The 22,381-nt window shown below is 41.5% G+C and overlaps 1 protein-coding gene across 4 annotated transcripts; it reads right to left on the bottom strand.

Moving 5' to 3' along the window:
- Positions 1-2,392: 2,392 nt before the first annotated feature.
- On the bottom strand, positions 2,393-22,131 carry SPART (spartin). 4 transcript variants are annotated; one of them, XM_009902850.2, is made up of 9 exons: positions 21,963-22,053; positions 13,693-14,525; positions 12,432-12,629; positions 10,414-10,518; positions 8,533-8,662; positions 6,998-7,192; positions 5,901-6,059; positions 5,733-5,823; positions 2,393-4,105 (listed from the first exon to the last, which is right to left on the bottom strand). In XM_009902850.2, exons 2-9 carry the CDS (start codon positions 14,521-14,523, stop codon positions 3,913-3,915), a joined length of 1,902 nt encoding a protein of 633 aa, XP_009901152.2. In that variant the 5' UTR covers positions 14,524-14,525; positions 21,963-22,053; the 3' UTR covers positions 2,393-3,912. The 4 variants fall into 4 exon arrangements, 1 of the variants encoding a protein (XP_009901152.2); XR_008462400.1 differs by adding an exon at positions 4,798-4,858 and having other exon boundaries at positions 3,989-4,105; positions 5,733-6,059; XR_008462401.1 differs by lacking the exons at positions 2,393-4,105; positions 21,963-22,053 and adding exons at positions 4,798-4,858; positions 22,088-22,131 and having other exon boundaries at positions 5,733-6,059.
- Positions 22,132-22,381: the final 250 nt, after the last annotated feature.

The raw sequence follows: 22,381 nt of genomic DNA, 5'->3' as shown, positions 1-22,381 counted from the left end.
ATACTTTGAAGTTCCTGCCTCAACTCAGGGATTACCAGCTTCTCTAACTGGGTAAACTATCAGGAATCATGTCACACAACCACAGAAGGGAAGGGGGTGGAACAGACCTCCAGGGATCATCCAATCCACCCCAAATAACTAGAACAGGTTCACCTATATCAGTTTGCACAGGAACGCATCCAGGCAGGGGGAATTTTCAACCTACCACACCTTCTCAGAGAAGATTCCTCCACCTCTGGACAGTGTGTTCCAGTGTTCCGTCACCCTTAAAGAGGTTTTCCTTAAGTGAAACCTCCTGTGTTCCAGCTTGCACCCATTGCCCCTTATCCTATCATGGGGGACCACTGTAAAGAGCTCAACCTCCTCCTATCGACCTCTACCTTTGGTACTGGTAAGAATTGGTAAGATCCCCTCAGTGTTTTCCAGATCAAAGAGCCCCAGGTCTCTCAGACTCTCCTTGAAAGAGAGATGCTCCATTTCCCTGGTCATCTTTGTGGGCCTCACTGCACATAAGGATGAGCCTAGAGCACACATTGGCACAGGATGACAGGTGTAACTGTACTTCACCAGATGGTTTGGGAACTGGAGAGAGAGAAGAGCAAAAGTGTTTTGTGGACTGAGATCTCATGCATGTAAAGCTTCAAACCATCAATACTTTTAACAATCATGGCAGTAACATAGTGACACTTGCAACACATTAGAGTTCTCCTCCATTTCTTTATTCCAAATAAACAGGTTACAGTTAGGGTACTTTTCACTGCTCTAAAGCTTTTAGTATTATTTTTGAGATTAAAATGTTTAGTAGGAAAATGTAGGAAACTCGGTCAACACCACAATGTGGTTTGAAAACAGAATTTTATACTTAAGTATGTATCATCAGATTATGTGAAGGTAATAAATAGCTAGGGTTGTTTAAAAGCAAGGTACACCAGTTGCTGAAGAACAAATATTTGGATTATGACATAAATTATTTTTTACCAAGAAGCAGTTACTTTTGTAGCACCAGTAGTTAGATTATAATGACTAGCTGTGAGCCAGGGGAAACTGGTGCATGTTATATATTTTGGCTTTACCAAGGACTTTTGATACAGCCTCCCATACTAGCTTTATAGCCAAACTAGTGAGTTATAGATTGGATAACTGGGAAATAAAGTTGCTGGAAAATTGTCTGGGCCAACAGGCTTCAAGTATGACTGTGTAACAGAAAGCACTGCAAGGTACAGGCCTTTGACACCGTTCCCCATAGCAAACTCCTGGCCAAGATGTTAGCCCATGGCTTGGATGGGAGCACACTGCGATGGGTTAGGAACTGGCTGGAGGGCCGAGCCCAGAGAGTGGTAGTGAATGGTGCCACATCCAGCTGGCAGCCAGTCACTAGTGGTGTGCCCCAGGGATCAGTACTGGGCCCCATGCTCTTTAACATCTTTATTGATGATCTGGACGAGGACATTGAGTCCATCATCAGTAAATTTGCTGACGACACCAAGCTGGGGGCAGGAGTTGATCTGCTGGAGGGTAGAGAGGCTCTGCAGAGGGACCTCGACAGGCTGGGCAGATGGGCAGAGTCCAACGGCATGAGATTTAACACATCCAAGTGCCGGGTTCTGCACATTGGCCACAACAACCCCATGCAGAGTTACAAGCTGGGGTCAGAGTGGCTGGAGAGCAGTCAGGCTGAGAGGGACCTAGGGGTGCTGGTTGATGGTAGACTGAACATGAGCCTGCAGTGTGCCCAGGCAGCTAAGAGGGCCAATGGCATCCTGGCCTGCATCAGGAACAGTGTGGCCAGCAGGAGCAGGGAGGTCATTCTGCCCCTGTACACTGCACTGGTTAGGCCGCACCTCGAGTACTGTGTCCAGTTCTGGGCCCCTCAGTTTAGGAAGGATGTTGACTTGCTGGAACGAGTCCAGAGAAGTTGGTGAGGGGTTTGGAACACAAGCCCTACGAGGAGAGGCTGAGGGAGCTGGGGTTGCTTAGCCTGGAGAAGAGGAGAGTCAGGGGTGACCTTATTACTCTCTACAACTACCTGAAGGGAGGTTGTAGAGAGACGGATGTTGGTCTCTTCTCCCAGGCAGCCAGCACCAGAACAAGAGGACACAGTCTCAGGCTGCGCCAGGGGAGGTTCAGGCTAGATGTTAGGAAAAAGTTCTATACAGAAAGAGTGATTGCACATTGGAATGGGCTGCCTGGGGAGGTGGTGGAGTCGCCATCACTGGAGGTTTTCAGGAGGAGACTTGATGGGGTGCTTGGTGCCGTGGGTTAGTTGTTTGGGTGGTGTTTGATTGGTTGATGGGTTGGACGCGGTGATCTTGAAGGTCTCTTCCAACCTGGTTTATTCTATGTATTCTATGTATTCTATGTATTCTATTCTATGTACGTTAGATAGTAATTTTAAGCCTGAAATATTTCAAACTCTTATTTAATGAGCTCGTTTCTATGACAGACAGACCTAAATGCTTTTATTACTTCAGAAGTCCTAGTCTTTCCACTTACACATCTATACAAAAGGCCAAGCACAGATGGACCAATTTTAATTTCATCTTTATTTCCATAAATCAAAGTTAACACTTCAAGTGGTTAGATCCTCTGTTTCACATTTCTCACCCCAAGTACACACCTACAGTAGCTATCACATGTGCACCTATTACCAATCTAATACACATTATTGTCTTTTTTGAATCTGATGCCATTATTTGCTATCAACCATTTACATGGAATAGAGATAAGTTGGACATCGATGGTGTTCTGTTTGCCCCAGGTCCAGCCAATGTTGGAATGTGTAGCAGCATTTAACTCAATAGTGAGTTGTTAAATAAGTAGCAGTGTGGAAAAAAAAAAATCTCAAGGATTCTATGCATAGAGTTACTTCACAGTGCACTAGGAACAGGATGAAAAACCTAGAGTTATGCCTACTCTATTTCACACACATCTCTCCATTAAAAGCTCTTGTCTTCATGCTCTTTAAAGACATACCTTGTGCAACTATCAATTTAATGGAATAAAGATGCTGATTGTTAGAACTACTTGTTGAAGCAGTAACATATGTATTCCTTTAGAAGGCCATGATATATACTCTGAATCTTTCTGGATCAGCTGAAGTACAGAATGCATAGATGTTCCTAGTGTCCTCTATAGAATGTTTTTACAGAAAAATAATTTATGAAAAAAATACTTCTCCTCTTTACATAAAAATCTCAATTTCAAAGAATTTTTCATATATTTCTTATGGAGTAAATGGGAGAATACATTTCTCTAGAGTTATAAATATTCTCTTTTAGAAGAAATGCTTGTTATCTTTGGTTTTCTTATATGATGGATGAAAAAAAAATAAGGAAATAAATACCTAGTTACCTGAGGTTCATCTTTCATTTCTTCTAACAAACTCTGTATATGATTAGCTTGGTAACTGAAAAGAGAAAGTCTCTACAAACCAATGAAACACAAAGCTCCTTTATAGTAGTGCATAATAAATAAGACAAGGCTGTTTTAGTAAAACTAACTCTTAGGGTTAGTTAAAAGCCAAAACTATTAATCCTCTTTGTTCTATATCACCACCTTCTTTAAAAATATAAAGTATTAGAAAAATATTCACAATAGTATTTCTACATTAATCTATTAGTCCATATTGTATTTTGAAAAAGTGCTTAGAGACAAGCTTATTAACTGCAAACATATCCTTCCAGTTGTGTAAACACTTGATCCAGTTGTTTAAAAACCTTGTTCGATACAGAGCAAGGAATTCAATCAACTTCATTCTTCCCCATCTACAAATGCTCTCCCTACATTTACATTTTCAATTAACTGACAGTTGCTTGAAAAGTACAGTGTTATTTATGGTTAAATTGTAAATTAGCAATGTAGTTACTTCTAAATAGGAAGTTTCACCTGTAATGTAAGGCTTCGAAAAGTATATTATTGCTTTATTTTATCCTTATTTTCATTATCCAATACTTTATATTCATCTAACACAGCATGGCCTGTTTCCTTTGCAGTTCTCTTTACAACAGCTTTGATACCCATATTTTCAATGTTAAATGCTGTCACACCAAGATTGATTGCAGAATTCATAGCGTTGTCTGTAGCATGCCCGGCATCCTCTCCATACCTTAAGAAAGACAGCAGTTTTGTAGATTCATATAATTAATTCTTTTGAGAGCAAAAATTTAAGCATTACCATGTCCAGATATTAAACACTGCCAAGCCATTTGAGTAAGGGCTGCTCCTCTATCAGATGGATTACTCTTCAAAGATACCAATATGCTTCATAAATTAGCTTTAAAAACCATTAGTAAAATAGATAACCTTATTTAAAGTAAGGCTTTATCTTAACCAATAGTTACATTATTTCTTAAATATCTGGCAACTGATTTTTCAGTTTGTCTGTCTCTGCTGCATAATTTGTAACTTCTTTTTATTTTAAAGGAAAAAGTTGGGCAGATGTAGATACTGCAGTTATTTAAATCTTGAAAAATCCACTAATGTAGCAGCGTGGTACTTTGGTAGAAGCTCTGTTGTACCACAGTACTGATCAACATCCACATACAATGATCACCGCTTTGTAATTCCATCCACAGAGGTATTGCAGCCAAGTTTCAGCTGATTTTTTTGTTGATTTAGGGATACCATGATAATGCTCCTTTAGTTGTTTCCGCTAAGCGGAATTTAGCTTAAGCACTGAACAGTGTTGTCGCTGAAACAAGAAACAGCTTCCACAAGAGATGCTATGTAGGATTTTAATACATTTATGTAGATAAATTTTAAAGATCACATAAGCAAATAACTGCAACATGTAATTACTTATTGTTTTTCACTCTGAGTGGCTGTTGGCTGCTGATCTCCACATTTCATATTTTTATATCTAAAACAAAAACAGTAATGTGAATGAACGCAAAATGAGTACCAGTACAACACATCCTGACATTCCTACTGAAAACAAGTATCAGCAGTAAAGCACCACTGACCAGAATGTCCCTGTCTAGCCTTCTATTTAAAGTGTATCACAACATGACCCTGAATGCCAACCTGTTTAATGCTCTTGTATGGAAGGTAACAAGGAAGATAACACAAGCTAGTAGCTTGTATGCACTTTCAGCAATCCTTTTCAACACCTCTTTTGCTACTTACCACTAATTCCATTTAAACTACAGGCTTTTGCTTACATCTCCCTGTATATGCACTCAACTTTGGGTTTTCTATCATCTTAAATCCCAAATGTTATTATCTTTATCAGCTTTTTCTAATAAAAATGGTATTTTGCATGTCAGGGCTATTGTGTTTCTGCTATTTATACCTTAGATATCCCTACACAATTTTTTGCACCTCCTTGCTTTAGTTCGATCTGATGAGAGATGAAGTTCTTTCATTTTTCTTAAATTTAGCTAAGTTTACATAAATCCTGAATCAGAGCTGAGAGGTTTAAACCGGTAACTTCATAATGTCATTATACTGTAGAACAAAAAATGTAAATCTGAACATTATTTGTAACACAGCCTGAAGCTTTAGTACTTCTCCAAAGGAGCTAAAAAAGATACTTACCACAACCATTTAATTCCATATTTTTACTTACAGGAGATGCTCATTACTGTGCACTTAGCAGTTAGCAGGTGCTATGTAATTGGTACAAAGCAGGTATTTCAGCTTCCCTGCACTTTCATAAGTGTGTTTTTTTGGCAGTATTCAAACACAATGACAATATGCTGTAGAAGATGAAACCAACAAATCAGGTAACTTACTTGTATTTGACAGTTTTTACAGTTTCAGTTGAAACACTTTTAGCAATGCACTTCACTGCACTTTCTAAACCTTGCCACACTGTCGAAAATCCTGTAAAAATGAACAGCTTCTGTGAGTTCATAGCATTAAAAAGCATGCAATTGAAAAATATAAGGCATTTTTATTACCTTCAACTCCGCTTGCTGCTACCACCAGAGCACCATCAAAAGTAGATTTGCCATCTTTATCGCTCTTAAGGGATTCTGGAACTAATTTGCTGCCATGCTTCTTCACGTGTGGAGCCAGCTCCTTTCCAACACAGCTTGCTATAGAACACACTCCCTCAACTACCATGAAACAGTAATATACAGATTATTTAGCAAGAACACAGAAGATTTTTCTTTAAAACTCCTTACTTGTAATTAAAACTAAGCTTCACTGAAGTCTTAAGTGTTGTTTCTATTTAAATATGCTTATTTGAAAGACAGACCTTTTAATTCACACAAGTACCAAACTGATATAGAAGCAACCTTATTTTTCAGATTCTGCACAGTCCCAGTTCCTAAGAAATGAGTAAAGTTGGCCTTATGACTAAAAACCACTTTAGAAAAAACACATACACATGTCACTCCATTGCAGATAGGGAACAAGCTGTATTCCTTTCCTGACTTGTCTTCTGGGTCTCGCTTAAAATAATTTCAGCTCTTCCAAGTAGTTTTGTAACATCCAGCACAATTTGCTTTTTAACTTGGATGACTCACTAGCCTCATGAAATGTAAACATTAATGCAAATAAATAACAGAATTAGGTTACTGTGAGCACCTCTGAACACAAAGCTATTTCCAGATGGAAGTTTACACACAGTCTAATGGACTTGCTTCAGTTCTGTGTATTTACAACCATGCACACACATTGTTTAGTGGTACAATATGTTAGCAACCAGTGATACTACTGCTTTTAAAATACAGTTATCAACTCAAGAATTTCACCACTTTGCATTAACTGTCTAAAACTTAGAAAAGCATGCTACACTTAAAGACTGTACAGGTGGTTATTCTAGGGAAGAAAAATAGGCCTCAAGACCATGTAATAAATATTAATCTTAAAGCATATCTCTCACAGGAGGTAACTAGGCACAAAATACTGATCTCTGTATCTCATCAGGTCAGTTCCTCCTCTAGTTAATTGGCTTAAGAAACTAGTTCTCATTTTACAGAGTATCTATTATTTAAGGCAAAATTACAATACAAAATTATTACAATTACAATGAGATGGGAAGTTTTACCTAAGAACTGGCTGACTTTCACAGCTCCTCCAGTAGCCCGTTTTGCTACATGAAGTCCCTTTGCTACAGTTGGGTTGACTTCCAGAGGTTTTTCTTCTGGTTGAATGTGTTCTCGCAGTTTAGAAGCTCCTTTGTGGATAGCTTTACCAGTATATTCTGCTCCTTTTACGAGGCCCCAGCTCACCCAAGATGCACCTTCAAGGCAAAAAAATGTTCTTCTTGGAACGTACAATTTTACAGACTATGATTCCTACAGGTTTTCCTCCTCTTTCTCTGCAACACTGACTTTAGAAACATTGCTGGTTACACAGTCTGCAACTGTACTCTTCCCTGAATGAGCCAGAATGAATTCCTTCAGTGATTCCTGCTCCTACCCTACTCACATATTTTCAATTCACTTTATTCAATAAGCCAGCTCTCACCCTAACATCAGCTTTTAGAAACTTTTTAATAGATAGTCAAGCCCCAGCTAGGTCAGTAGTGACAGAACTCCACATCTCAATGCTATTAACATTCCAAACAACCCAACTCTCTAGATCATTAAGCAGATTCGTATTTATTACAAGCAGGTGGGGATCACTATTATATTGCAAAGGTTCATAGAATCATAGAATTGTTAGGATTGGAAGAGGCCTCAAGAACCATCTAGTTCCATGCCCCTGCCATGGGCAGGGACACCTCACACTAGATCAGGTTGCTTAGAGCCAAATCCGGCCTGGCCTTAAAAACTTCCAGGGATGGGGTTTCTACCACCTCCCCAGGCAACCTGTTCCAGTGTCTCTCCAGTTCTCAGAGGAGAAAAAACTGTTTATGTACAGAAATCACAACAGACACCTGCCTTAATGTAACTGCTCATACAGGAATAAATTTGTTTTATCATACAGTTCTGAGTCACAGGGGGTGATATCCTAACATACAGTAAAATGAGGAACCTAATTTGTTTGCAGTAAACATGGCTGTTGGCAATGGAATTAAATTCTGCTCATCAATGTATCCTTCAGATGATCACAATTGGAACTGGTGAAGAACTATTACAGACCACTCAGAGGAGGGACACAAAGGTGATCAGAGGACTGGTGCACTTCTCCTATAATGAGAGGCTGAAAGAAGGCTCTGGGGAGACCTTATAACTACATTTCAGTGTCTGAAGGGGACTTACAGGAAGGCTGGTGAAGGACTGTTTAGAAAGGCATGTAGTGATAGGATGAGGGGCAATGGTTTTAAACTGGAGCAGGGTAGATTTAGGTTAGACATAAGCAGGAAGTTCTTCACAATGAGTGGTAAAATATTGGAACACCTAGGCTGCCAAGGGCTGTGGTTGAGGTCCCGTCTCTGGAGACATTCAAGATCAGACCTGATGTAGCTCTGGGCAGCCTGATCTAGTTGGAGGCATCCCTGCTCACTGCAGGAGGGTTGGACAAGATGACCTTTGAGGGTCCCTTCCAACCAGATGCAATCGTGAATTTAGGTGGAACTACTGTGTAAAATTTATACAGAGGTTTACATTCAACACAGTCCTCTTATTACAACAGTACCTGACAAGATTCCATGGGCAACTTTCTCACTCCATTCTGGTAACTCTTTTTGATTTTCTGCTCCTTCAGGTTGTGGTTGGATATGTACAGTCTGAGGCAAGTTAATTGCATCACTAGAGGCTTCAGGAGGCTAACAGGAGAAAGAAAACATTTGAGAAACTATTCACAACTTATCATCAGGCTTTCTGGTTTAGATCATACAGATCTGTTATCAAATAATGTTCATGTTTTGTATTCCTTGGGTGAGTACACAGAAACTCAAGGGAAATTTCTGATTCAGTTACTTCTTCACAGAAGTGCTGTGCATTTAAAAAAAGCTCACCACATAGCTCAGCATTTTGTGTACACTTTCTTCATCTAGTTACAATGAAAAGATTTGCTTGCCATCATGGCCATACAGTCAAGTAGCTAAATAGGAAAAAGTTACAGTACAAGTTAACTAGCAAGAGACAGAATTGTCCATCTGTCCTTTTTGTCTTAGAGGGAAGTCAGCTCTGTTGTTATTCAGTACAGCAACTGCAGTCTTTGACCAGAGAATCCAGCTGCACTGAAAGAATGCAGCTGTTCTGGTTTCCCTCTCAAATTTAAAAATAAAGAAGATAATTCATTGTATGTGCTGTTGATGCTTTTCAGACTGGGACAGCCAAGGAAGACATCAAGCTGTGTATAATACTGCTCCCCATTTAAAATTGGGTGGATAGGTTTTGTATGATTTCGTGTCAAACACAATAGAGAGTTTCTGGAGTAGATGTTACTATTCAAAAATAGCAACCCCCACCACACTGTGGTTAATGCTTCTAAGAAGTGTAATATCACTTTACATGGTTCATAGAAAATGTATAATTAAACTTTAATTACAGAAAGCAAAAAACCTGTAATAGATTTGGGGGTTTTGTTAGGCCCACCAAACAAATAACAATTCAGTGATTGAAAACACTGCTAGTTAATGATGGATAGAAGGGAAAAAAAAATTAGTCTAGTCTCGAAGAGTTCATAGAAGCTATGAGCAGAATGGAATACACAATACAGAGTAATATTTGTTGTTTTAAGGAAATCTTAGATTCCCCTGAAATATTTACTGGAAATAAAAGCAGGGTCTTGCACAAAAATAGCTGTTGCAGTAAAACAAAACCAAACCAATATTAACAGGAAAGAGTAGATTAAGACGTAGAAGATTTCTATCCAGAAGGTTGAAAATGTGTAACTGGTATATTCTGTATCATCAGCTGCTGCTTAGCAGTATAGAATCTCACATTCAATTAATATCTTCAACATGTGACCAAAGCACTTCCAGGGCTGGGCTGGAGAAATAAACTTAATACATAGCTATAGATAAAAATCAAAACAAAACCCAAATGAAAAACAAACCAACAATATTCCAGATGTAATTTAGTTCAGTGAACCACAGTTTGGGTCACTATGTAGAAGAACAGTCAAGACTTCTAAGGGCTATACTAATGAGCAGAAATAGATTATCTAATAAAGGTGACTTTGTGGTTTAATTGCAGTAACTATAGATGTTAATTAGATCCTCATGAGTACTATGTAAAATAGACACATTACATGGCCATCAGACCAGATTCTGAAATACTTGTGGTGTATCAGTTTTTAAAACTCCAGAAATCTGCCAGTTTGCAGAATGTGGTAGGCTGCAGTAACTGAATCAGCTCTTACCAAAAAGACAACCAACCAACCAAAAATACAACCACCAACTGAAAACCCAATTAAAAAACAAAAAACAACACAACACAAAAAAACACCAAAGAAGCCCACAGGGCATACAATACATTGCTGCTGAATAGAGTCTGGAATCTCAGCAGTTCTAACATGTATTTCAGTGATAGTTTTACTTGGTTTTTACTATACAGTCCTGGAATTTACCTGGACTTTGTGGCCAGACATCTGTCTAAATTTATCTTCAAACTGCGCTCTCTCAGTTGCTGGGAGCTGTGAAGATAACCCTACTCTCTCATGGGATCCTGGCACCTGTGACATTGTTTCAGGGAACATTAACAAAAACATGGAATTTTAGAACAATAAGGATCTAATGAGACGTCAAATTTGAACTACTACCGCATAGGAAAGAGGACAGAATTTTATCCACTTAAGTCCTGCACTCAAATATCACATAATTCTGTAGTACTTTTCCCTTTTAAGTAAAAATTAGTGGCCTCTTAGCTAGTGAAATTCCCCACTGAAGAGGATTTTTGCCATGATTCCACCCATATGGCATGTTGCAAACTGCTACATCATCACTACATTCTTATCTTGGTGATTCAACAAGGTTTTAATCTTTTGTGAAAGGACAGATCCTTTCTATGATCTTTTCAGTAGTTAATGATTACCATTCTTTCTGAAATGATACTCAGTGCACTTACAGTAACATTTTTTCGCCGTGTTTCCAGATATTGTATTTTATTGCACATTTCATAGATATGGGGTTTTGTCTGTTTTCTCTGTCAGCATTTTACTGCAACAAGGCATTAGATTTATGTTTTGAGATCCAGTTTGAAGGCAGATTTCTAGGATACACACTACTTCCACAGGTCTTCTCTGAAATGAGTTAACGGAGTTAAAAGCAGATGGTGGCCAGTCACAGCCCTGTTCTCTCAGGGCTCAGTGTTGGGACTACTTCTGTTTAACATCTTTATTGATGACCTTGATGAAGACAGTATGTCATCAGTAACTTTGCAGATGACATCAAGTTAGGTGAGAGTGTTGATCTTCATGAGGGTAGGGAGGCTCTACAGAGGGACTTGAATAGATTGGTTTAATGGCCCAATGTTAATGGGATGAGCTTCAACAAGGCCAAATGCCAGGTCCTGAACAACAACCCCAAGCAATGCTACAGGCTTGGGAAAGTGTGGCTGGAAAGCTGTCTGGCAGGAAAGGACCTGTGGGCTTCTAATCAACAAGCAACTGAATATGAGCAAGCAGTGTACTCAGGTGGCCAAGAAAGCAAATGACACCCTCACCAGGATTAGAAATGCTGCATCCAGGAGTAGGGAGGTGATTGTCCCCTTGTACTCAGCTATGGTGAGGCCACACCTCGAATATTGTATCCAGTTTTGGGTACCTTAATACAAGAGAGATGTGGAAGTGCTGGAGTGAGTGCAGAGGAGGACAATGAAGCTGGTGAAGGCCCTCAAGAATAAATCTTATTAAGAATGACTGAAGGAGCTAGGGCTGTTTAGTTTGGAAAGGAGGAGGCTGAGGAGAGACCTCATTGCTGTCTACAACTACCTGAAAGGACATTATAGAGAGGCTGGCGTTGGTCTCTTCTCTCAGGTAATTAGTGTTAGAACAAGAGGGAATGGCTTCAAACTACAACTGCGTAGGATTAGACTGGATATTAGGAAAAAAAATTCACAGAGTGGTCAGGCTGCCCAGGGACCCTGGATGTGTTTAAAGGTCATTTGGATGTGGTGCTTGTGGATATGGTTTAGGGGTGAACTTTGCAGAGTAGAGTTATCAGTTGGACTTAGTGATCTCAAGGGTCTTTTCCAACCTTAATGTTTCTGTGATTCTGTGATTTCTGAACTGTAAATACATTTGGGCACAATATTCCAGGAATGGTATCATCAAAACTACACAGAGTGTCTCTGTGTGTGCACACAGATGGAAAAAAAAGTGCTTTCTCCCAAACCCAAAATTTAATTTTGGGTGCCATGTTATCTTTTGGAAAAATAGAGAAAATATACAAAATGTTCTCTTCTTTGTATTTAAAATATAGTATTTTTAAATGTCTGTCCTTCCATGCCACCAGGCTTACAGTTTCATCACTAGGTTGTTTAATCAAAGAGCTTTCACATTTTACACAACTAAGTGTAGATGGGAGAATACAATGGATCATTTACATCTTTCCTTATTGGTTTAAAAAAGGAAGACCATAAATGTACCTGGATTCGAAGGTCAGACATCTGTTTTAAGAGATCCTCAAACAGCTCTCTGTCAGCTGCTGGAAGTTCTGAAGACAGCACTACTCCCACATAGGACCCTGGTATCTGGGATATTGTGTCAGGGAACATGTAGACTCCAATATTGCAGCACAGAACAGGAGACTGGTTACACATTAGAGGATACAACCAGTCACAAACCTAGAAAATATAAGTACATAAAGGAATTACAAGAGCCTTTTAAAAAGAAAGATGCACCACAAACTTATTTCCATTAGGTTCAGTAACATCAACAAAAAACGCCTTATGCCATCTTGAGAAAAACAAAACAAAAACCAACCAAGCAAGCCAACAAAACAAAGCAAAATAAAACAAACCACAACACAAAACACCCACATGACTGTGGAAATACCATTCTTGATTAGTTCTGTCAGTCTAATACAGAGCAAATACTCTTTTTCACAGGACTACAATTCAAGCTGGGAGCCTCTTAACCGAGCTCCAGTCTTGAGGCCGAGTAAAAAGCACTACCAAACAAGTCAGGAATCACAGTGCCTGTAACATCCTGTAGATCTCAGGACAGGTTCATGTGACAGGTTAAAGAGAACATATGACTATTGAAGACAGGTGGAGGTAAACCAGCAGACCCCAAACCAGGAAGCAGCTTCTGGTTTACTCCTCCAAGTTGTACCTTCACTGCTGAGACTTCCAATAGCCAATTTTAGCAGGAACAAGAAGATTCAAAGTCAGAAAACAGACCAGGAACACAATGTACATTGCAGAGAATGCCTACAAGAAGCAAGCATGGACTGAAAAAATTCAAATGCTCCATCTTTTGTATTTGTAGTTCTGAGTATGTGCTCTCAAATTATCAATTGTCCTAACTGCAATACATTATCACTAGTTGAGACTGAAGTGGGTTGTGCGCAACCCTGTTTTACACTGACACATTACAATAGGAAAATCAACATGTCTTCTCTGTGTGAGGAAAGGGAAGTTGATTTTATGAAATGGAAAGACATGTATAGTCAACTCCTTTAGAAGACAGAGGTCACCAGAACAGTCAGCACTCAACAGTGGTGATTTTTTGGAGAAAAAGTAATAGAAGTTTGTATTTGCAGAAAACCATTTACTCAACAGCTGTAACAGCCTTCCTATTATCATGGATTTAGGCTCAGAAAAACAAAAACTTAAGGAGATTCTGTTGAACATTTTATGACAGTTCTTAAAATGTAATTAAAGGATAAAATAATTTTCCTGTTACCTGAAGAAAAGCAGGTGGAAGATTCTGGGCTGTCTCACTCTCTGTATCCAAGAACTTCACAATGCATAGATATCCAGGATAAGAAGGAGCACTAACTTGCCCATCAGGATTCACAAAGAATATCTGTACTCCTTGGGGAATCAAGATCAGCTCATCTACATCCACTCCCAGGTTCTGAAGGGGAGGTGGCTGAGTACACTTGCTGTAGTAGTCCTCACCCACAGAAGAAAACTCCCCAGACTCTGTGCCATAAGACACAGTAAAATGGCCATTGGTAGCTTGAGGAGTATAGGCAGGAGGTGCTTCATTTGGAGCACAAAGAGGGTTTGCAGATGATGGACTCATAGCTGGAATTGGCCCCTGGCTCACAGTTGCAACACTTCCATCGGCTGCAGGTGGTTGACTTGGTACAAACAGAGAACTGGGGGCTGGGGGTCTCTCTGGCTTTTCTTTGGAAGGAATGGATGGGTATAACTTGGGCACCCCCGCAGGGGCATCCATCACAGCAGGACTTGCTTGTACAGGTGAGTTGTTTTGTTCTAGAAGGCCAAGTCGAGCATGAACATTTTGGAGAGTCTCCCTCATCTTCTGTTGCATTTGCCTGGCAGACTCCCACTGAGACCCCACACATGCAGGACCCTGTGATGGAATGCTAAGTCCTCGGAGCAAGTGGTCAAGCCCTTGCTTGTAGTAACTTCGTGCCTCTTCCTTCTGACCCAGCTCATCTGTGTTCAGTCCTTTATTGACAAAAATAAAGGCTTTTCTGTACTCTTCATTAATAGCTTTAATATTTTCATCTTCTTGCACAACTGGATCCTGAAGTTGTTCCATTACTGCAAATTGGAATGAATATTAGTAAGAATATTCACAGATGAAGCCACACAAAATTTACCTTAGAACAAAATGCCTTCTGATTGGTTTTTAATGACCATACTGCATGAATTAGTAGAAAGCTTAGTTGCTTAGTACAATGTCACACATTGTGGTTATCTTCTATTAACTTTCATATGTAGAATACATGATTCTAAGACAGCAAGAAATCTATAACCATCACATCTAGTTACCTCACTGGCATGTATTCCTTAAACATCAGAATAACAGGGGTGCACCTAATATTAAACTTTCCATCTCAAAAAGTATTAAGATCAGCAGCAAGCAGTGGAGTAAAAAAAAAAAAAAAAAAAATCTAGCTTTACTTTTGATAGTATTAAAAAATTTATTTAACATGTTGTCTGTTTAAATAAAGGCTGAATTCAGAAACTCAGTACACTTTTACTTAAATAATTTAAGGGAGAGCACTCAACAGATTTAAATAAATCTTGCAAACTTCAACTACCATCAACACACAGAAATGGGAGGAAATACTCTGAATGTGTAAATCTGTGCTTTACAAAACAAAACCAGGGAATTACTAATTTCCTTTATGGTGTTTATAAAGTGAGAAAGACACCTGTTTTCCCTTCCTTACTCCTTAGATGACAAAAGCTTGAAAAAAATCAGTATGTACAAAAGTTCAGAGAATCACAGGATATTAAGGGTTGGAAGGGACCTTGAAGGATCATCTAGTCCAACACCCCTGCCAGAGCAGGATCACCTATACCAGATCACACAGGAATACATCCAGGTGGATCTTAAATGTCTCCAGAGAAGGAGACACCACAACCCCCTTGGGCAGCCTGTTCCAGTGTTCCATCACCCTCCCAGTGAAATTTTTTTTCCTTATGTATGCATGGATCTTTCTATGCCTCAACTTCCACCCACTGCCCCTAGTCCTGTCATTGGGCATCATGGTAGATGTCATAGGTTCTAAGTCTATTTTGGAATGCATTCCTCAAACTGCATCATGTATATTTCAGGAATGGAAAACCAAAAAATAATCCATATCTGAACTCTGAAATGTGTAAAAATCACAGTTTTAACTGAATGCAACCTTCAGTATTGGTCAGGCAAATACAAATCTTTTTTGGACTAAGGTTGTGTTGTGTTTACAGCACAAAAATTGTAAAAAATTCCAGCAACATTTTTTGTACGGTGTTGAGACATTGCCAATTCAGAAAAATCAGGGTATTATACTAGAAGAGATTAATAATCATGGACAAGAAAAATGAGACGCTATATAAAAATGACAGCACATACTGTTCAAAACCCGCAATGATTCTCTGCTATAAGGTAGACTGAAAGCATGGGGGAAAGTAAAATCCAAATTCCCAAAGTAAAATTACTTCTATTACACACACACAAGCTGTGATGCCACTGTACACAGGACTGGCGAGACCTCATACAACACTGAGCCACATTAAGGAAAGTTCCTCCAGAACAGGAAAGGTGTGCAGATGGTTAGTGATTTTTTTCTGGTGAATCATTTACTTTTCTCTTCTCTAAAGAAAGGTCGTTTGCCTTACCAAGGCAATAAACTAAAGAGTAAAAGATTGGGTTAATCTCTATAAATGTACTGGACGAGAAGAAGTAAATCAGGAAAGAAGAAAAGAGCTATTGAAATCCAAACTTTTACTAAAATCCTAAAATCTGTATTTCAGTTTATTTAATGTCTCTTCTTGCTTTAGTTATAGATAAGGTAAATATATATACAACATCTGGAAAATATTCTTCCTGTACTTCAACAAAAACAGAGAAACTAAACAAAGAGATTTTGAAGAGGCAAGGATGGAATGCACTGCTCTACTCCCACATCCTTTATGATGAAAAAGCAGATAGCACTTAAGATGACTGATGCAACTGCAGTCACAGGACAGAAGTGCTGTGTAATCTGGAATACATCTGTATTTTTATGAAGTGACAGAATCCAGTTTCATGCAACAGGCAAGATGCATGACTTCAACAACAGGGATGTGGCTAAGAGTACAACAGGGACAGCTTGAGAAGGCAGCCCATGTGGAGCACGTTGGCAGCAACTGAAGCCACCGGGCTTACTGCCCATCAGGTAGAAGAAAAACAAATCTTGGGTGCTGGAGGAGAATTTTCTGGCAGATTGCAGTTCCTTGCTGCCAATGGGATCAGCATCTTTGATTTAAGTGGAAATACAACACTGACAAAAAGAAAAGTGAATTTAGTAACCACCAAGGACATCAAGTTTAGAAGTTACAAGCATGCTTCTGACCAGCACAGCAGCAAGTATAGTGAATGTAACTGCAAAGAATTCTAACAAGTTTGCAAATAGAGATGGACATTTACATTGTTGTAGTTTGAGCTGGGTGCCCCCCTGGTGCATTCACTTCCTGTGTCCAGAAGTCCAGCCCAGAGGGATGGACACAGGAAAGTGTGTATTTCCTACCATAATTCTTTGCACCACTATAAGATCCAGTGCGGAGTCTGGCACTTCCTCTTTCCTTCCCTCTCCGAGACTTGGTAACTGGGGGAGAGATCTCCCGGCCATGGGCCTGATTAGGCCCAAGGCCACAGGGGAATGGGCAGTCTCAGGCCTGGCCAGCTGAGACTAGCCCAGCAGAGGGAGGGGGAAGAAGGAGCCCTGGGGGTTTTGCATGCACCCTCAGGTGGGGATGGGATCTTTCTTTGTCACTGCGCTTTGGGTTTTCTGTAACATTCACTGCTTTCTATTTAAACCTTCATCACTTTTGCAATCCGTTTGCCTGAGTCGTTATTTCTGCCTGTGGTGGGGAGGGGACCTGCCCCAACCCATTACATTTTTGGCGCACCAACGTGGGGCCAACTGCAGCTCGGATTGCAAAAGATGGAGAGTTTAAATTTAGTTCTGGGCGTCGGTTTGGGTTTGGAAAGTTGGGGCTCAGGTTTTGTGCTACCGGGGCGACTGTGTGAACTCCTGTAGACTGCAGAAGGATAGCTGGTGCGTGGCTGATGGCATGGAAGTCCCTCCTGTTGTTTGGGAACAGCGAGGGGTGGTTCTTTCTGTGACTTTCTGCCCAGGGTAGCTTAAGAATGCTCGAGTAGCCTAAGAAGGCGAGACCTGCCTTCTCCTCGTTCTCTGCGGAGCGGCGGGGAGCGGAGGAGGGGCAGCGGCAAGCAGAGCGTGGTCGGCCCGCGGCCGCTGCGGGGAGCGGACACCCGCGGCGAGCGGGCAAGCGACTGCTGGAGGTGACTCGGACTCTGCATCGCGGCGACAGAGACGGCGGGGGCCGGGCCGGGCCGCGTTCAAGCGGCGGCGGCGGCACCGCCCGAGCCGGGCTGCGTTCAGGCGGCGGCGGCAGCTGTAAATCTTTCCCTGGCGTTTTCGGACGTGTTCCGAAAATGGCGCCGAGCACCTGGCTCCGCCTCCCTGCTTCTTCAGCGGGCTGTGGCGCAGCTCCTCCCTTCTCCGGGGGTGGAGGTTGTGCAGCCGGATGCTGTCCTGCCTCGGTACGCGAGCGCCCAGCCGGGGGGTGCGGAGTGCCTCTGACGTGCATCCGTGTAGCTTTGGTCCGCGTGAAAGCGGTTGGCTGCGGCACCCTGGATGGATTGAAAAAGGCAGTCGTGGAGCCGGATTGTTCCGACTGGCCTGCCCCAGGGGTGGAGAATTTGCCGCTGAATAGGAGAGTAAAGGCTTGTCTGAGAAGTTGTGAGGTATTTCCAGGTGACCAGGATGTCCCAAGGAGTCCACAAGGAATTCACACTGCAGGAGAAGGACTGCGTCGCTGGGAGGTTCCATCACATGAGGAGAAGAACTGGAATGGACTGATGCTTGAGCCTGAATGAGAGACTGTTTGAGTGGACGCCCAGATGAAGATGTGGACTTCGCCGGACATGTCATCAGAAGTTTTCTGATCTGATGATGTGTTTGGGTGCAAAGATTATGGTATGAAATACAGGGGTGGCATGTTGTAGTTTGAGCTGGGTGCCCCCCTGGTGCATTCACTTCCTGTGTCCAGAAGTCCAGCCCAGAGGGATGGACACAGGAAAGTGTGTATTTCCTACCATAATTCTTTGCACCACTATAAGATCCAGTGCGGAGTCTGGCACTTCCTCTTTCCTTCCCTCTCCGAGACTTGGTAACTGGGGGAGAGATCTCCCGGCCATGGGCCTGATTAGGCCCAAGGCCACAGGGGAATGGGCAGTCTCAGGCCTGGCCAGCTGAGACTAGCCCAGCAGAGGGAGGGGGAAGAAGGAGCCCTGGGGGTTTTGCATGCACCCTCAGGTGGGGATGGGATCTTTCTTTGTCACTGCGCTTTGGGTTTTCTGTAACATTCACTGCTTTCTATTTAAACCTTCATCACTTTTGCAATCCGTTTGCCTGAGTCGTTATTTCTGCCTGTGGTGGGGAGGGGACCTGCCCCAACCCATTACATACATGAAAAATTGGACTTAACCATGTGATATATTTTATAATCTAGACACTAACCATTTAAGATATGCATAGTCCATTTAAGATATGCTGACAAAAACCCTTTGGATTCCAAAACCACATCATCTTACATCAACACTTCTATTTACTAATGAAAAAAAAAGAATGTTCCTTTGTAAGGAAGGGTATAAAATAAATTTAATATCGAAAAACTCCAATTTGAAAATTATTGTACGTTTCCAAAACACAGAAGTTTAGAAAACTAAGAAGAAAGAAACATTAAATTTTGCTCATAAAGAAGTAACTTATGATGTAAAGTTAGTGTTCTGACATTTTGAGTGCCTGTGCATTCAATGTTTTAACAAGTCCCTTTCTAAGGCTTTAAGTAAACAATACATTTGTGCAAACACAATTGCAGTACCACAGTCGAATCTGGCCCAGGCTTTTTGATTTGCTTTCAGTGGGGGAGGCTAAAGCAAAGATACCTTACAGATTTTAAATAATTCTTTTGCTAATGACTGTTAGTACATAACAAGAAGGGCCATCAAGTAAAATCCTAAAATCATAGCCACATTTCAACTTAATGATGAATTAATTTACTATTCACTGTATGTTTGCCATGCTGTCAACACCACTGTTCTTGCTAAAGCTCAGTCTTTACTGACACTAGAAAAGGTCTGTAAGAAAACAGAGGTGTCAGCACCATCATTGGATACACGGCACCAGTGCATGGCAGAGGTACAAAAGCTAGCTCAGCAGTTCAAAAGAATGGAAGCATTCCAGCTCATCTTTGACTGCTTGAAACATCCCAAGTTTGCAGTACATGTGGTGGCATCATTGCCACCAAACTATGGATTTGCATAGCAAAGCATTTGGAAATGGAGGAAGGAATTAATGGCAGATTTTAAGTTTAACACAAAATAACTAAAAGTCAGCCCGAAGAGCTGAATTTTTTAATTATTAATTTATTAAAATTAATACAAATAATAGATGGTATAAACTAAACACGCCAGCTGGATTGCTCCCTTACAAGAAGAAATACATCCTCTGAAATGGAACATTTAAGGAGCAATGGGATCATATGCAAGGAAGATCCTTGGTCACTGTTATATTTCAGTATATGCTCTTAGGGCTCTTAATACAGTATTTAAGTGCCCTCATGTTTTAATATTTAGCTGTAATCCATTTCTACATGATGCAGAGCCTTGTTTTGTTTGTTTTAAAGCTGGAACAAATGGCAAAGTATATATATTACAAAATATGTGAGTGCCACAAATAAGCTCTTGGTCATACAGCCAGTAGATTGGCCCAGATCTGCACTACACGGTGACAAGTAAGATTTAGAGAAACTTGTTTTGGAGAAAGCCGGTCCAAAACCGCTAAGAAAATAGTTATCAGGCACTATAAATAATCACAGATCAATCCAGTGCCTGAGCTCATTCCTTGCTATTTGTTTTTCATGTATCAGTACAGATATAGCTTGTGGTTTTAAGTGACTCAACCAGGAAAGGCTAAAGTGCAACAGGAAAACAGGAGTTCAATTGGATATTGTAAGCTAACATCTCAGCTACCTGAGCATTCTTCCTCTGAGGCAGCACACCCCATTTCATTAAAAAAGAATGTGTATTGAAAACCCCAAACCAGCTCAATAGCAGATCTTGCTGACAGAAGGTAAACATGAAGCCTAAGGCTTATTAAGAGGATTAAATACCCTGACTCACAGAAGTTAGCCATTCTTTCCAACTCACTCTTTTTGAAACCTGGGGGGAGTAAAGGGGAGAAAAAAGCAACCCCCCCAAAAAAAAACCTAAATCCAAGAGCTCTTCCTCTATGACAACTGTTTTTCTATTAGCTGCTGATGTCAAAGATTAAGAGGACGAAGAACTCCCAAGCAGACAGAACTGTTTAAGCTTTATTCTGTAGGGAAAGTACAATTAAGTATTAGTAACTTCCAAAAGATCAGAACTAATACAAGCCAGCTACTAGTTGACAGATCTATGTTTTTTTATTAAAATTAGTCTGTTTAAGGTAGCCCTCACATTTTTCATTAAGTGGTGGCCTACTGATTGTTTTTTATCACCTAAGGCTAGATAATATCAAAGACTAGACAACAGAGAAAGTCAGTCATCTGAACTAACATGGTAATTCTTACTCTCAAAATTACTAAAGACTTAGTACGCTATCTTCTGACATTTCAACCTACACCATCTCTGATTGGCATCCCTGCACCTACATTCACTAGCCACCATGTCTAATTCCTTCCTCTCGACTGCCGACTCAAGCACATTTTGTCCAAATGAACAGATTTCTTCCTGACTCCTTGTATTTCCACACTCTCATCGGAGACCTTTTAGAGCTTGTGTGCTTACTTAGCACTTCTCTACAAACGAAAATAAAAAACTTGTAGGGCTGATAATTCCCTTCATCAGGCAGCTGTGCTGTCCACAATTACATTTTTCACAACACTGAAGTACAGTCGCTACCATTCTGTGGCCAAAAAGTCTAATGGCATCACAGGAAAATTAGCATTACGTAAGATTGCAATTTAATATTTTGTCATTAGCTTTGTGCCTGCCAGCTTCTGATCACTGCCAGCAGATTTCTCCATATTCAAACTCATGCCCAGACTGACATGAATCTTTAAAAAAAAAAAAAAAGACAAACCAGAAGAAGCAGTTTTCCTAAGTATTTCGTCAAACAGTTCCATAATGATAGATTCAAAATATTATTATCACGGCTTCTTTAACCGGCCTCATCACACCCCTCCCCTCGGCTCTCCGTGGCATCAGAGCTCGCGTTGCAGAGGCCGCGCTTCCATCCCCCACGAGGCCTGCGCGCCGCTCGCCCCGCACAATCCCAAGGAAGTGGGTTCCCTGCTCCTCCGGGATCCGCCTTGACAGCTCCGCGGACGTGGGGGGCCAGCCTCGGGCCTCTCTTCAGTGCGAAGATAGGAGACACCTGAGCACTGTCACCACCATCCCCACCAGGCCCCGCCCAGACCCGCTCACGCAGCTACCTCTGCCCTGCGCTGACCGGGCGAACGAGCCCTCTCGCCGCAGCCCACCGGGAAGACCCGCGATCCACGGCTTTGCAGGGAGCCTCTGCCAGCCCGGAAAGGCCCAACCTCGCAGCCGCGCTCACCGAGCCGAACCGAGCCCAGCCGCGGCTGCCCCAAACCCCGCCGCGGCCCCAACCCGCCCACGCCACCGCCTCCCCGGTCAGGAGGTAGGGGGCGGGGCTGTTGGCATATGGGCAGGGACGTCACCGAGAAGCTGTCACGGAGTGCGGGCAAGGCGGGGGGGTGTCGATTCGGATGGGCCAGGGCTGAGTCCTGTTCGTGCGGACGAAAGTGGCAATTGATTGGCGCGCTCTTCAGCGGGCCAGGGCCCAGACGATTGCGCGGCGGGGTGAGAGCTCCGTAGCAAGGGGCGGCTG

This window comes from Dryobates pubescens, chromosome 10 (assembly GCF_014839835.1).
Source record: "Dryobates pubescens isolate bDryPub1 chromosome 10, bDryPub1.pri, whole genome shotgun sequence".
In the NCBI taxonomy this organism is placed as follows: Eukaryota; Metazoa; Chordata; class Aves; order Piciformes; family Picidae; genus Dryobates; species Dryobates pubescens.
The sequence above is the reverse complement of the archived record's forward strand: the minus strand, read 5'-3'. Positions and strand labels throughout refer to the sequence as shown.